The sequence below is a fragment of the Argopecten irradians genome, chromosome 10 (assembly GCF_041381155.1).
Source record: "Argopecten irradians isolate NY chromosome 10, Ai_NY, whole genome shotgun sequence".
Classification (NCBI taxonomy): Eukaryota; Metazoa; Mollusca; class Bivalvia; order Pectinida; family Pectinidae; genus Argopecten; species Argopecten irradians.
In genome coordinates, this window is record NC_091143.1 from 34,636,993 (window position 1) to 34,651,186 (window position 14,194).

At 32.9% G+C, this 14,194-nt stretch overlaps 1 protein-coding gene across 1 annotated transcript; it reads left to right on the forward strand.

The window, feature by feature from the left end:
* Nucleotides 1–200: 200 nt before the first annotated feature.
* On the forward strand, nucleotides 201–1,553 carry LOC138332668 (ski-like protein). The gene has a single exon (XM_069280662.1). It carries the CDS (start codon nucleotides 201–203, stop codon nucleotides 1,551–1,553), a length of 1,353 nt encoding a protein of 450 aa, XP_069136763.1.
* Nucleotides 1,554–14,194: the final 12,641 nt, after the last annotated feature.

The window sequence follows — 14,194 nt, forward strand, 5'->3', positions numbered from 1 at the left end:
TACTTGTCGTAGGTCAATGGTGTTTCTCTGGATACAATTTATACACATTATTTGTAATATAGTGACATTTAACTTTATTGAAAAATAGTATCAGTTTCACACAACGCATATTTCGTCAGTTGTTTCATTTTCACTTTTCAGAGACTATATGGAACAATCAGGATGCAGCTCTGCCGGATATCTCTGGAAATTCGACCGACATGACACCAGAAGAAGTTGAATATAATTCACGAGAGGCCAAGATTGGCACTGTTGAGTTGTTCAGCGTACCGATTGTTTGTCTTCACATAGATGACAAAGAGCGTCTCTGTTTGGCACAAATCTCGAATACTCTGTTACGAGACTTCAGTTACAACGAGATCCACAACCGCCGTGTAGCGCTTGGTATAACATGCCTTCAGTGTACTCCTGTTCAACTTGAAATTCTTCGTCGAACAGGAGCCATGCCTGTATCATCCCGCCGATGTGGACTCATTACCAAACGAGAAGCAGAACGATTAGTAAAATCTTTTCTGGAAGAAATCCCACCGCCACGACTCCCTGATAATTTTTCTTTTAACGTATACCATACGTGCGGATGGGGCTGTCAGGGCCAGTTTATCCCGTCAAGGTACAATAGTTCCAGAGCAAAATGCATCAAGTGTGCTTTTTGCAATGCCTACTTTTCTCCAAACAAATTTATCTTTCACTACCATAAGTCCCCAACTTCCACCTATAGGCACCCTGACGCTGCTAATTTTAATTCTTGGCGGCGTCATTTGCTTCTGACCGATCCGGATCCATCAGAGAAATTGCTGCACTCTTGGGAAGATGTCAAGTCAATGTTCAACGGTGGGTGCCGAAAGAAAATGTCTACATGTACCACAAAAATACCAAGCCATACAGTGAAGCCTTTTAAAATGGAGCAAAACTACGACTCTTCGTCTTTGTCACCGATTGTCCGCTACGAAGGGACCAGCGCTGGATCTTTGAAGGTCCCTGAAAGAGCCCATCCTGCTTTCAATCTAGGCCAAAGTGGTTCGGGGAGCATTGGATCTTACGGAGATATGCTACGGTCCTTCAGTATGCATTATAACCCCTGGTGGAAGCCGTGGTATCTCCATAACAATCAAGTCCTACCAGTGGAAAACAGCAACTTTATGCTACCCTTCAATATGCAGGAAAGTCGTGGAGATGCTTACCATCACATGGATGAAACGAAAAATCGAAAGCAAAGGTCAGTAACACCCCCTGTTGAACTGACGACAGCTAACACGTGTGCTGCGGAGAAAAAATCGGCGCACGCCGAGGGGTTTAATATAGCCTCGATCATAGGAAACAAGAAATCAGATTCTAGCTACGATGGTTGGCAGTATACCATTCGATCGGAAGACGAAGTTGCATGCGATGTTAGGCCCTGCACTGCAAATGAGAAAATGGAACGGAAAAGGAAGGGAGATAATCCACATCGAATGGAAATAGATAACGACCGGAGGAGTACGTCGAGAGGTATCGACGAACGCATACGGGCAAAGTCAAGAAAGAAAGCCTCACAGGTAAATATGATTTCTTGATTAACGTAGGTCGGGTTGGTTGGATATTTTTAAACGCATTTTATTATGAAATTAAATAAAAAGATATCTGAAAAAGAAAGCTATTATCCTATCGCTAGTAAGTATAGCCCTAATTGATGCCATGAAAAAAGTATTATTTTAACAAAGAATATAGTAAAGAGAATATCCAGAAGTTTAGTTTCATAGTATATTACAAACCATAAATGATGTTAATGTTATTCTTTTGACATGTAGTTTTGACTGAAACGAGTATTTCATTGTCTTACGACATCACTGTTTGTTACGACACATCTGATTGGCTGAAATGGCGGCGTAATGATTTCATTGACTTCATACGCAATGATTCATTAAAGATGCTTCACCGCCGACAAATCATAAAAAACAGGAGCTGACGATTTAGTATTTTTCTTCAGTTACAAAAGTTACTTACTTTACACCATTATCACTATTTGAAAGTGTGAGCTTCTAATTTTATTTCAGATTAAAATTACAAAATATAATTAATTACATCCCGAAAAAAATTCCGTGGCGCTATATCCTATACTGAATGAAGTACTGATTGTGCATGCACCAAAGGCAAAATGAATTATTTTATATTATTTTTTGTATTAATTAGACATATATATACACGATTAAACATCAATTATTGTTCAAGTGATGAATATCAATTTACGCTCTGTCGGCGGTGGAGCATCTTTAAGGAACACTCCGGTATCCAGAATAAGCTTGAATTATGTTGATGAACTTGATCATATTTATACGTTATGGAGATATAACACAAATTTCTCTAAATAAGACGATTAATTACTGATGTACTACCATCATAAGAGTACACTCTGGGTTGTTTGTTATATTTCTATATCATAAGTATATAGGCATGCCATATCCTTAGAAATTTCCTATGATTACTCGTTTTTTATAGTACTTAACTCGGTTAATGTGGGCGTTGTTTTGTAGAAGAGAAGACTTTTACTTGCAACATTGAAAAATGTGGTTCACCATTGCAAACAATCCTAATTTTAAACGTAGAAATCTTTTATAATGTACATATTAACAAGCATATAAAAAGTAGATTTTCTATATAACAAGTATTTTGCGTACATCAATAAATAGTGCCCGGTCTATAATACACAGTTTTGAAAGCGAATTTCAAAGATGATAATTATAACAAATATCGGTTTGCTTTTTACGCCTTTAATATCGTGGATTTAGTATTAATCTCTCACCTCTGCATGACTAATATCAAGGTTAGAATAACCATTACTATTTCTAAAAAAAACGTCATCATGTTTAGATGTATTGTGCGATTGAAACTTCATCGCCATTGTTGTTTTTTTTACCAATCATAATAATAAAGTCGTAAGAACAAAATTAGTATTTTTTCTGCAGACATAAATGTGGTTAGATCTAAAAGCATTATTTTGTTAATGATTTCACGTTTTCGTGATAGGATATCAAATTATATACAAAGAAATTAATAATTGTTCTCTTCCACTCCAAATCATATTCATATATTAAATTGATCGACAAAATGGTAATAACTTTGGAGATTCATTTCCACATGAACTAAATAAGTTATCGGAATTGAGATTAACGCATAAAATATACTTCCGTTGCTCATTCTTACATATCAAAGATGTCTAAATGTTTTGTAAGCTTGGTTTCCGCTATACAATTAAACTAATTTGTCGTAAATACACGCAACACAAGCGACAAAAGAACGGAGTATCGGAATGAAATTAATCCGCACGTGCGCGTAAATAGACGTACAGCCTTTCGCTCACTTTTACTGTCAGTTAATTGAATTGCTCCAGCAACATTAGTTCTATTGTATCGAAAAGGATTTCCAACCGTATAATTATCATCCCCAAGAGTAACCAATCGTGGAGCTGGTGTCATTTGCGGCGTGCGATACATAGAACGTTAGCGCGTGACATTTTCGCCGTCTGCGTATTCCACTAGATTAAATGGTTTGACATTTTATTCGCATTGTAATGAAAAGTGAAGGAATCGTCTAACAATCGTTGTTTTTCATATTAACAGCGATTATTATCAATGATTAAAAGACTGGAAATGGGAACTACTATTACCATCGAAACGGCTATAAAATATACACCATGCCGCGAGATTAGATTGAGAAATTTCCCCATAGGCATGCTATGTAAATGAACATATAGTTCTTATATTAACGAAAGATAATCAACGAAATTACATTGGTGCTATCGGAATATAACCAAATATCATATCACTACGCACTCAAATGACAAAGTAGTCACTCTAAAATATTGTACCAACTAAACTGAGAATATCACTGGAATCATTAACTGCAATTTCCGGAGCAACTTTTTTCATTAGAGTACACCATACAGTCACATAACCGAAATGTGAAACATTTTTGCTTAAAGGGTAAACGTATAACGTTTTTATTATGTTTGGTTGTTTGGTTGGCAATATAAATATGTGATTTGATAGTTCACTCAGATCACTAAACTTAACCTTACACACATTTTATGAGTTGCAATGTAAATATGTTTTCAATAAATATAAGTTAGAATTAGTATTTGTTGTTTCTTATAAAACAAAACTTGATGGAACTTTCCATGTATAATATTTTTCGGAAGTTGTAATCGAAAACACCAATATTCTGTTATTTTATCACTCTAGAAGACCAAACACATTTTAATAAAATACCAAAACTAGACCCCCTGTTACTATGAATCAAATGAAATTTGATCTTCAGGGTTTCCTTTTGAGCGTCGGTATGATTTGTTTAAAGGTTTCGGGGTTTTGTTTGTTTTCTTGTTTCTCTTATTATTTATTTAATTATTACTTATTTATTTATTCATCTGTTCATTCATTTATTTATTTTTTGTTTATTTATTCATTAAGTTCCATTGTTTGATAGGGAATTTTATAATATATCATGATATTAATAATTAATACAACTTTTGTCTTCTTTTTTAAAAGTAAAAGTATGATGAAAATATTAAAAGTGTAAATTAACAATTTCAATTTAATTGGTCATTACTCATAGATATGTATATACACATGCTATGTAAGCTTCGATCTACTCGTTCATACATATCAACATTATTATACATTTTCATTAAAAAGTTTGGGGGTAACGAAATTTATGAAGCCTGTAGATGTATGAAGAATTTTAAAAAGATCAATTTTCTTTCACATGTACAAAAATTCTTAGTAATTTCTTTATCATTTTTTGAGACTACCGACCCAGAAACCGAAGTGACAAGCGATGGAAAAGGTAAGATAGTTTTGTCTGATGCAATATGATATTATTTAGAGTAATTGACTCTCATATATTCAGCCACACTGTAAACGTTTCTTTATATATTTTACACTTCTTTCTGTTTTAAATATCATTCTATTTACCGGAAGTGTACTAAACCAACATATATGTAATATATACCATTAAATTGTCTGAATACAACATTGACAGCAAAATTAACACCCTTCCTCAAGCCAATAGTCTGAAAACGTGTTCGGGAGATGTGAAACCGGATTAAGGAGGAACATTCAAAGCTGGCTTAGCGACCACCTTTGTATAAAGACACCCTGCTTAATAAGACCACTTTTTACGGTACCAAAAGGTCATTTATAAAACATATTTTGACCTCTGTATAATGACCACCTGCTTACTAAGACAATTTATTTAAAGTCCCATATTTATTTAAAGTCCCATATGGTATTTAAAAAGCACTTGGCGATAGCGATAACTTTTCTCCTATACCTTGAATGTTCTTTATATAAAGGAAAGGTTAGACTGTAATTCTATCCGGGATTTATGGCCAATCTCAAATATTTTCTGGCAATCTCCAGTGCAATTCAAGACTGTCAACATAAATGAGTGTACACAAAACTGTTATTCGATCAAGCTACATCTAGTAGGATTTCCCATTATTTTTATTGATAAATAAATACGTTTTATTTATTTATCAATACTTAAAATTCTTACAAGAATATGACTGTATGTATCTATTATATGACTTACATATATCAGCACACAATTTTATGTCAATTACCCATTTAAAGATTGCATCTGCACTCAAAATCCTCTATATATATCTTCTTATCTCCAAAAAACATTGTTGGTATGTTATCTCTGCTTCACTTGAATTTATTTCAAATAACAATATATTTTTTCACAAAGCACTTATATTTATATTTCAGGCTTATATTAAGTTGAAAGCTGCCAAGGTTGGGGCCTTGTGATCAGCCTTCAAGAATGAATGTTGTCCCCTCAGGGGGAGGGGGTCGTGAGGGGGCATATCTTTCATCACAATCTAAACATCCATGAATTAGGCTCACTACAATATTTTATATTTATGAAATCTTTTTGAAATACGCATTTCTGTCTCTCATTCATTCATGTAGTAATTCTCAAATTACATTTCACTCTACATGGCATAAAGAAAATACTGGATATTATGATTTGCAAAATAATCCATATTTTATTGAAACATCTTACCTAAATTCTGCTAAGTAATTATATTCAATTCATCTGTATTTTTCATGCATTACTTAATAATAATCATTTTTATAAATTACTCAATGATACTCAATTTACATGTGTATTGTATCTATTATTTAATATAAAAAAAAAACTTTTTTGAAATAGCATTTTAAATATGATAGGAAAATAAGCTCTAATTGAAAAGATGCTAATCTGCACTTTGTGATATTTAAACCTATTGAAGTAATCTTAACCTTTCTATTGAAACTGACTGAAAGAAACAATGAAATGTAAAAAGCGTTGTTGATCAAATCATGGTACCTAAATTCAGCTTAATTGGTATCTTTGTGATACTATCCAAGGGAGGTAACTCTTTCGTTCTTGTTTCATCAACTTCACTATGGTATATAATTCACTATCTATAGATGAGTATGATATTTTTTCCTAAATTTTCTTTTCTTTAATAATCACTCAATCAATCGTTATTGAATCTCACGAATTGTAAGAAATAATGGACTAATAATTAAGTTCTAAATATATGTAAAATGCAGTGGGTATCAATTATGATTATATTCGATTGTGTGTCTTAATATTACATGTTTATCAATAGCTTAAAGCAGCATTAATTAATAAATATATAATTTTTTATCAGTATTTATATCATTGGCACTATACTCAGGATTTAACTTGGGGCTACAGAAGATATGTTGCTATGCTATGATAATGCATGTATTGCACTTGTCTTCTACCAGTGGGGTTTGAGTTGAAGATCCACATAGGATTTTCCTATCTGGAAAGCGGTTAATCCGTTTCCAGATGCTCCGTCATATAATCACATACCGATACTTCCTTAAACAAACTGTAGAATGTAAAGTATTGACAATTCTATACATTAATTATGGTCATTTTTAATATCGCTGTTTTTTTAGAGGAGGATATTGATGTTTTATCTTTGGATGAAAAGGTTTCTTTCACCATGGGTAAGTACAAGTAAGTCTTAGGGAGCACGGTTTTTCCGTCTTAGTGATATTTAGCTACATTCAACTTTTATTTACAGAAGTTTTACACTCTATATCATATAGACATACACATTAAGATTTACATGTATGTTTGTCTGTGTGTCTTAATCCTCTGATATTTAAACTCAAACAAATTAGTTTAGTTTGAATAATCTCCAATGCCTATGATATGATATTGCTAAATTGTATTAAAACCATTTCATATCATGCTACATTGGCATATAAATATGTCAGTGTTTTTATTTTTTATTTATTTTTTTAACAAGAGGAAAATGCGGTAGATTATAGACGTTGGCTTAGTATGCTCATTCTCAGTAACTACATTTTATTCTCTCGTACCTAAACGAGTAATACTGACTGGTTAATGGCAATACACTTATGTCACCGGAGGCTGAATTAAATGGCTGCCCATGCAATAAAATCTCCTGACGTCACAGCATTAACAAAATCACTATTTTCTAGGTACAATTTTAACAATTTTTCCTCAGAAACTAGGCTAAATTTATATTTAAAGATACAAACAGCGGAATTTGCGTTTAAAGAAATGACTTGCAGCCGCATTTTTTTCGACTTTATTTCAAAATGGCGGACGATCAAAAATACTAAATTTAAATAAAACGTCGAGGTATGTGAGAAAAAAATGCTTTCAGACATGGATATGAAGGATAGGGATATTCTACCCTCGGGATCACAAAATGTTGCAAAACCCTCGGCAAGCCTCGGGTTTTACAACATTTCGTTACCCTCGGGTAGAATATCCCTATTCTTCATATCGACGTATGAAAGCGTCTTATATTGTTATTAGTAATAGTACAAAGTGATATTTATAAGTTGTCCACAAAAACTTGGGTAATGAACGATTGTACCATGTACCAAACCTGGAGAAAACAAAAGTGAAAATGTTTGTAATATAGTATACATTGATATGCGCATTCATTTGATAGTGAAACTAACGATAAGTGCATTGTTACAGAAACAGTATTACATTATAGCTGCCGTATGAAATACTACATCTTTTGTTTACAAGTTTTACAAAAGCAAAATAGGAAATGAGGTTATATTAATACTTGACTCGCATTTCATATACATGTATGTTAAATAATTATCTTCTAACTCCTGTTGATTTTCTCTTCGACTTAATCGTTTATTGGAATCATATTTTCTTTGTTCCGTATCTAAATGTACAATATTAAGTATTACATCTTATTATTATTCTTATAATATAGTAACATCACACTTAGACGATGACAATATTTCTATTTTGCTATATGTAGTATTGTTTAACTATAGATCTTGAACTTTATGATAATTTGAACTTGAGTATTTTGGGCTGGTTGAGCTTTTTAACTATATGGTCAATTACATTTAATGCGAACGCGCTGAAAACTCGAAATTTTACCAGTTTGATAAATTTCTAATTTTGGTAGTTTAACTGTTATACCTAATACAATTCAGTTTCTGTATTTTTTCTTTACAGACCAACTTCAGTCAATTCTCACTCATGCCCAGGATATGCGGAAAAAGGCTTCGCCCGAAAAGAAAGGTATGCTATTCTTAGGTAAAAAAGTCACAGTATTTTTCTATTTTTGTTCCCTTAATTGAAGTTTTTATTAGTCAGATTTTTAACATTATGATTTATATATTTCTTCTTCTATTATTATTCTTCATTTTTGTTTCAAATAAATTTCTTAACGTAGATAAGGAGGTTACTCATGAGCAAATTGATCAGATTTCCTTCTTTCAAATTATTCCCGGCATATTTGATAACAATCAGCCATTGAATGCGATGAAATGTAAATTATGATTTTTTAGAATGGATATAAATTAGCGCAATTCGACGGTTCAATAAGGAAATATCCTTTTACAAAATTTAGCGTTGTATATGAATTAGCGATTCAAAGACTTGCGAAAAGCGCTAAAAGAAAACTTCCGCTAAAATAGGTACGTTTATAGTAAGCAAAAGGTATAAGAAGAAATCAACACATGTACTTGTTAGTTTTGTTGAATAGTGGCCATCTTGCTTAGCTGTAATATCAACGATGTTAATTTTATTAATCATTCAGTGTAATCAATTGCAGTCGAAATCTTGGGCGACTTGGAAGAAAACAGCACACCATCTCCGCCAGCAGAAGACTTGTAGATACATTACGTTATACTTTTACCCCCGAAATTTCATAATGGACTATTCTAATCATTGATTCAGGAGAGTCTAAATGTATCTTTAGGGGTAAATGATAGATGATCACTGACATCAGGTATTATAGTTAGGAGTTCCTTCGCCCCTCCATAGACATGTGATGAAGAGGATGTTTGTTTTGCCTCAGACACTTTGATTTTTCTTCTATTTCGTTCTAACAGGGATAACATCTATTTATTGTTAAAACTTTTCACAACAATAAAAAAGGAAAAAATAATTTCATTGTTACACAGTTTCTCCTTTAATGTAAATAATCGTCTGTGATAATCATAATTGTTAGAACAATTTTTGAATGAAAGTACATTTCATGCCTGTATATCTTTATATAAAAATCACACGAAAGCATGTGAGTAAAGGATTTTAAAGCAATTAAAGAAACGCATACACACATTAACATCTAATTAATCACAGATGAAAAATTATTTTATCACCAATATTCGCTATGTAAAAATGTAAATCTTAAAAAATAAATAAACAAGAGCGATAACTCTTTCGGGCTTAAAAGGCACGTTTCCAGCCACACCAATAAGGACAACAGAAATATTTCCTCGATCAGGAAAAGCCGGGACAAATGCACTTAGATACTTCAATCAACTTTATTTATTGCTTTTTAAAGTAATTTACTATAATCTTGTGCGAGGAATCTTTTGCATTTCTCGCGGAAAGTCTATATATTCTATTACAGTGATCGTCAATAGAACTTTTTATCTATATTTATGTTAAAATACGTAAAATACGTGTACTATATATAGCCTAGAGAAGACATTTTTTCTTCTATGTAGTTGTTGTGGAAATGTGCTTGTGTAAGTCAAAATACAGAAATAAACCTTTAAGGATTTGTGTGAATTTTAAATAAATCATAATTAAATTCCGTGATGTTTTGTTTGTTTTTATCTTCTATTCATCTATGGCTATCCATGTTCATATGTAAGCAGCCCACACTAGGTTGTGGTTTGGTATAAACGGATCGTAGTGGAGTCTAGAGCTTGGTTTCCCAGAATATCTTCTACTGTGTACTGTGAGATTGAATACCACCACCCTCCCCCCAACTCACTTGGAACTGCCATTATTCCACTGTCCCCTTTCCACCTGGCTTCTCTTTCCTTCATAAAACTCCACACTCCAGGTGTTAATATAACTGTCGTCATATCAACCGATTGACTTTATGTCATAATAAAACTGAAGGTTCTGTGTGTGAAATCACATATGAGCAACTATAGTTTGGTCCATTGATAAACTACAAAATACTTGAACAACGGTACACTGTGGCTTTGGAGTTGTGTGTCACCCTCTGTAATCTTCAAAAGACTTCTCTATTGCCACCGATGGATCAGTTATATTCTTAATTAAACTGTCTTCTGTTTTGTTATGACAAAGTCCAGGGATGCATATATCGACAGTGATAGTAATCCCTCGAAGAAATTTCGAGATGATATCTATAAACTCTTCGTATCTTTTTTTTTTTTTTTTTTTCATAATATAGATTTTGAGGTCTAGCAATACCGTTTCATATTTACACAAATGTATTATGCGTTACGGTATTTTTTTCGGCTCACGTTTTATCCTACAGTATGTCTTCTTGGAATACAATCTGTCGATCATTATACTTTCCCGAGATCTTCATCGAGATGTGTGAGATAACCCTCTTCAAAATTACGTCATTTAACCAGGACAGTGTCAGACGTATATATTATCTTCTATGGAAAATCATTTGGTTCTGCTTTCTGCTGTCTCTAAAACAAAGTGGCCATAATTACCGAAGTGGCCATGGTCACTTTGAGCTCAAATGCAAACTGTACTTGTATTGCTAGTTTTGTTATCAAAAATATATTCATAACGTTTGTGGATAAAAAAGATCGGGATTAATCTATTAAGACGAGATAAAATTTATTAATTACTTTTCTAATTCATTCTTTTTTTAATTTTTTTGCCGATCCAAATTTCGCGACTATCTCAATATCTATCAAAAATTAAATTTTTATTACTAGATCATTTCTGAAATAATGCATTGTAATGGAAGAAAAAAAAAACATCATTAATAAATTAAATATAGACAGTTATTAATTCATGGAGGTTTTCTTGATTTCGTGAAATGGTTGAGAAAGGATTTTTTGCAATACCCTGTTACAAAATCAGTGAAAACCTATTTATAACTAGCGACACTGATCACCATTTAATCGATTTGGACAGTGTAACGCCCCATTAAATGCCAGGGATATTAAAGGATGTGACACGTTAAGTAGGTGGGGAAAGACTGAGTGCCCAGAGAAAACTCACTGTCCTACATGGAATTCAAACTCACGACCAAGGTGGAGAGCTGTTTCGTTCACATCGTTGTTGGATTTGATAGTCGGTTTTAAATCACTGATATTTCTAAACCAACAAACACATTCAACAAGACTATTATCTATACAGTTTTTTATTTAGAAAGGAAAGATAACATTAAGGAAACAGAGGTAGAGAAAAATGTCGAAATAAGCAATGTATTGATATGATGTACAGTCAATCTCGTTAACTCGAAAAAGTTTAAAAATTGATTAACCGAGAATTCGAATTATGCTACTGTAATTATAATGCAGACTCGGAAAAATGAACAACATATTCATTCCCCTGGACCATCTCATAGTAAAACAGGTAGGCAGCTTAGAGGAAAAAATCCTAACCAATCACAGGCCAGCAAAAAATCCTTTGAAGGCTACAGAGAGAGTAACGCCAAGCTTCAAAGCCTCACAGTCAACAACAGTGTACCGTTAAACGGCCCTTTTGATGTACATCAAAGGACTAATTACCTGTTATGTTCTGTTGCCTTCAGTTTTACTATGAGATAGTCCAGGGGTGTAGAGATCATATGTGATCGGAACCCCTGGAGTATCGAGGATGATAGGTCCATCGCTTTACACGATCTCCCGTAAACGGGGTTCTTGTATTGACAATATCGTTACTATGACTAAACCAACGTCTGTCGCGATTTCAATTCAATCCGCTCTCAAGTTAGAATATGTTTGGGTGTTTTTTCATAACAATTTCCAGGAGAGTGAATGAAATAACCACAATCAATTCAAACATTATCAGACCTTTGTGCGTACCCTGTATTTTAGTCACATCTCAAGGTTTTGTTCCATTCTGTTTATAAACCAATTCACATTTAAAGCTATAAAATCGTTGAGTAAATTATGCATTACCCAACATCACGTTATTAATTTGCCTCGAACAATCCGTAATACACAACACTCATAATTCATTCATGTATTGCGCTGTGCAATTTTCCAGACAGAACAAAATGTCATTAAATAATATAATTCTCCCTCAAGGATATCTGAAAATAACAAATGCCAAAAAGTCAAACGAAGAAAACATATTCGGTAATAGAAATGTTGCATTCGGAATTCATTAACTTCATCCGTTTAACAATAGCGAATTCGTGCGTAAAATATGAAATGCATTTACTCTTCCTTGTATTAATGTATTAGTTTGATCGTGGAAAGTATTTCCTTTTTACCAAATACAGAGAGAATACAGGACTACCGATTAGGTGCAGAGTCCTAAGAGTTCGTTGGTATGCTTCTAGTCCTTTTGTAGCTCTAGCAATTTCCATTCTCTGGCTGAGCAAAACCTGATGCTACATATGTATAATGAAAACTGCAGTCTGGTCTTAAGCATAGGGATTTTTTTCTAAATCACACTTTTTGTTTTTAATACTGTATATTATATAACAAAAAATGTAAAGAAAGCTTAGTCTTGTTAGCTCGAACTAGTTTATCTCGAATATCATACTTAGTTCGAATTATTTTATTACTTCATTTACATTTCACAGTATAAAAGTAAAGATACGTTTAATACTCCTACAACTTGAAGTATTATCATCATTCCGCCAATTCGAGTTAACGAAGTTGGTAGTATTTTATTCCAGCACGATTTAAACATAGTTAGATCTCGTTATCGTAACATTGGTAAGAATGTGGTAACATTTCGAGTCATGAGAGTATTTGACTTAAGTGACCTTCAGATTTGATTGGTATCGAATACTTCGAAAGGAACAGATTCGAGATTTGTATACAGAAGAAAATGAGATATCAATGATAAGCATAATGCTATGATTTATGTCTTGGTTCTAATTACTGTCATCTACATGAGAATGAAATTCATGTTTCTGAAACGCAAATAAATTCCAGCAGGTGTTACATGTTATTGTATAAAGGGTATGATACTGTAAGTACAATTGGTCATAATACAGATGATAATTTCTCAATAACACCTCCCATTTCCTCATTGCTAAAAACAAAATCTGTTAAAATTAAGAAAGAGTAAATGAACGTGCTTTCAACGGGCCAATTTTTTTCTATCTCAAAAATAAAATTTGTAGTATGGTATGAGGAATGAATGCACATTTTACAACATCACATTGTCATTTTGGTGGCATGAGAGAATAAACAAGATTAATAATATATACATAAGATTTTATATAAACACAATCACAATCTCATTAAAATACTTTTTCTTAGAATCACTCTGTTTTGTATTGAGGATATGATAACATCCAATAAGGGGTCATATGCTGGTGACCTTTATATCACCAGTACTTCAGATCAATTTTTTTCCTAGTCTAGTTACTTCGATTGAAAAGGATTTTTTATCACATTATACATACACATTTATTAATGTTGTGCTCTTTTGGCGAGAAAATTAAGTATAACATAAGTCTGGTTGCTCTTTCAAACTAGTTTGCCCCATGAAATTTCACTTCCAAGATTTTGGTAGTAGTAATTTGATTGGTCAATTCCAAAGGTCACCAGAACGTGACCCCTAAATCAAAGTCTAAAATAACTCAATTATAAAAGAAAGAATTTGAAATATATCATACACATACTTTTTCTTGTTTGTTTGTTTATTTGAGTTTTACGGACCATCGACAGCCATGGTCATTTAGGGTCAAACTACACACAATATTACA

What these genes read in the sequence shown, in the direction of transcription:
- LOC138332668 (XM_069280662.1), top strand. Translation starts at nt 201, where the DNA reads ATGACACCAGAAGAAGTTGAATATAATTCACGAGAGGCCAAGATTGGC.